Raw genomic sequence first — 2,084 nt, 5'->3', positions numbered from 1 at the left:
ATGTAGGGGCGGTGAGCCTGTGGCGAGAGGCCGCAAAAGTGCGGGGGGGTTCCTCGAGACGGAGTGCTCCGGGAGCGGCCCAATCGGCCTCGGGCTGACCCTTGGGGTGGATCGGGGCGGCACGCCACGCGGCAGCGGGTTCCGGCGCGCCTCGGGCTGTCGCCGGCCCTCAGTTTGACGCTGCGCACCGAGGCGCTCGAACGTGCCTGCGTAAGCCATAGAGCGCGCGAGAGCGCGGGAGGAGCGTGGGCAGGGCTGGCGCACATGCTGGCACACCCTGTGCCCGCTCGCGGCGGCGCGAGGAGCGAGTACGGCGGAGATACTGCTGGGTATCCATGGAGACGGCCACCATGGAATTTATTAAATTCGAAGGCCAGACGGCGAGGTGCCTCCGGGACGCCTCGTCCAGAGCTCTCGACTCTTCGACCGAGCTCTGGACGATGCCGACCTCAAACCACCAGCGCCAGCAACGACGTGCCTCGGCTCGCCGCGCATCTGTTGCGACCGACGACGTGCCCGACGCCGTCCCGCGGCCGCAAGGAAGAGGCCCGCGCAACCACTTCTGGGACCCGCGGCCGCCGGGCGTGTGGCGGCACAACGAGTCGAACGAACCGTACCAGAGCAGAGCGGCGCGTCTTGCGAGCGCCCACGGCCGCCACGCCGCCGCCGTCCGCGGCCGACGGTGGTCGCGAATCAACGCGGCGCGGTGCACCGCTGCGCCTGTCCTTCCGCGCCGCTGGACGTCGGCCGAGAAGACCGCTTCCCTCTGGGGACCCGACTCCGCGAAGATCGCGCGCGCGTCGTGAGTGGCGGCGCGCGCGCGATCTCTGTTCCCGGGCACGCCGGTCGCAGTGACATGGGATCCCAGGCTCAAAAGCGCTCAACAGCGAGCTGCTCCTCCTCCTGCCGCCGCTCCGCTCACCGAGACAACTCGGTGCCGCCGTTCTCGCCGCCGCCGCCGCCGCCGCCGCCTCCGCCGCCGCCGCCGCCGCCGCCGCCGCCGCCTCGCGCCTTGCCTCCGTCACCGCCGCCCTCCATCTCGCAGCGGCGCGTCCCTCTGATGGCGCGGGCTCCTCGCTCGTTGGCGCCTCGCGCCCTCGCCGCCGCCCCGCCTCTCGCCGCCGCTCCGCTCGTGGCCGCCCCATCCCCTGTCAATCCCGCCGCCTCCCCTGCCAATCCCCCGCACCACCGCCGCCACCGCCTCGCGCGTTTAGCGGGCCTTTAAGCTTATAGGAAAAATAGGACTTAGGAGGACAGCATAAAGAATTTAGACAATACAACTCTCTCTCCTATATAAAGAAAAGAAACGCAATCGGCACTCCAAGTGCTCCAAGTGCAATGTCGAAGGTGCCACCTTTATCAACCACAAAAAAGGCCCGCGCGTGCTGCGCGGGCCCGGTGAGCGGGACTAGCGAGCCAACCTGCTAGTGTGTTAAATAGTTGTTTTTAGGTATATTGTTGGCAAATCAAGACACAGAGCTCACACAGAAAATCACACCGGGTGCACCGGAGCCCACCCAAGGGGGCCCGGGAAGGGTCACGCTGGCGCTTAGACGGCCCCTCGCGGCGCCACGGCGGTACCTTCCGGTCCGCAGGTGTTACATAGCATAAACACCGTCCGTGCAGGGCTCCTAGGCCATCACTGGGTCCACAGTGGACGGACACACAGCCTCAGCCGGCCCGGCGGGCTCCCGACCAGAGCCCGTCCGGAGGCCACAAACGGACACTCTACCGAACTTTACGCCCCTAGACAATCCACCCCGACTAGCATACGGTGTCGTCCCGACCGCCCTGCGGCCCCAGCTACCAGCTGGCGCCGCTCGGCCCGGCTGGAGGCGCCTGGGGCGCCCAAAATCGCGGAGCCGGCGACGTCCTCCGGCCAGCAGCCGGATCGGGCGTCCGACCCGCCCCCTCGGCGACCCGAGATGGTCTCCCCGACCCCCGAGGCTTGGCGCACCGCGGGAGGGGGGCGGCCCAGCCACCCTGCACCGCCCAAGCCGCCCTCTGCAAGCCCAGGCGCGCCGTAGAGAGTGCCGACGCGATGTCGACGATTTTGGCCTGCGAGACGGGGGCGAGGAGCGGTG

The 2,084-nt window shown here is 68.9% G+C and overlaps 1 protein-coding gene across 1 annotated transcript in view; it reads right to left on the bottom strand.

Moving 5' to 3' along the window:
• Positions 1–918: 918 nt before the first annotated feature.
• EMIHUDRAFT_102390 (hypothetical protein) overlaps positions 919–2,084 on the bottom strand; it is a gene marked incomplete at both ends in the record, with an annotated part of 4,653 nt that continues 3,487 nt past the window's right edge. Inside the window, one exon of the mRNA XM_005771282.1 lies at positions 919–1,038. Within this exon, the coding sequence (XP_005771339.1) occupies positions 919–1,038 (120 nt within the window). The remainder of the gene's footprint in view (positions 1,039–2,084) is intronic.

The sequence above is a fragment of the Emiliania huxleyi genome (assembly GCF_000372725.1).
Source record: "Emiliania huxleyi CCMP1516 unplaced genomic scaffold EMIHUscaffold_39, whole genome shotgun sequence".
Lineage (NCBI taxonomy): Eukaryota > Haptophyta > Isochrysidales > Noelaerhabdaceae > Emiliania > Emiliania huxleyi.
Note: the sequence above shows the minus strand (reverse complement) of the source record. Positions and strands in the feature narration are given on the sequence as shown.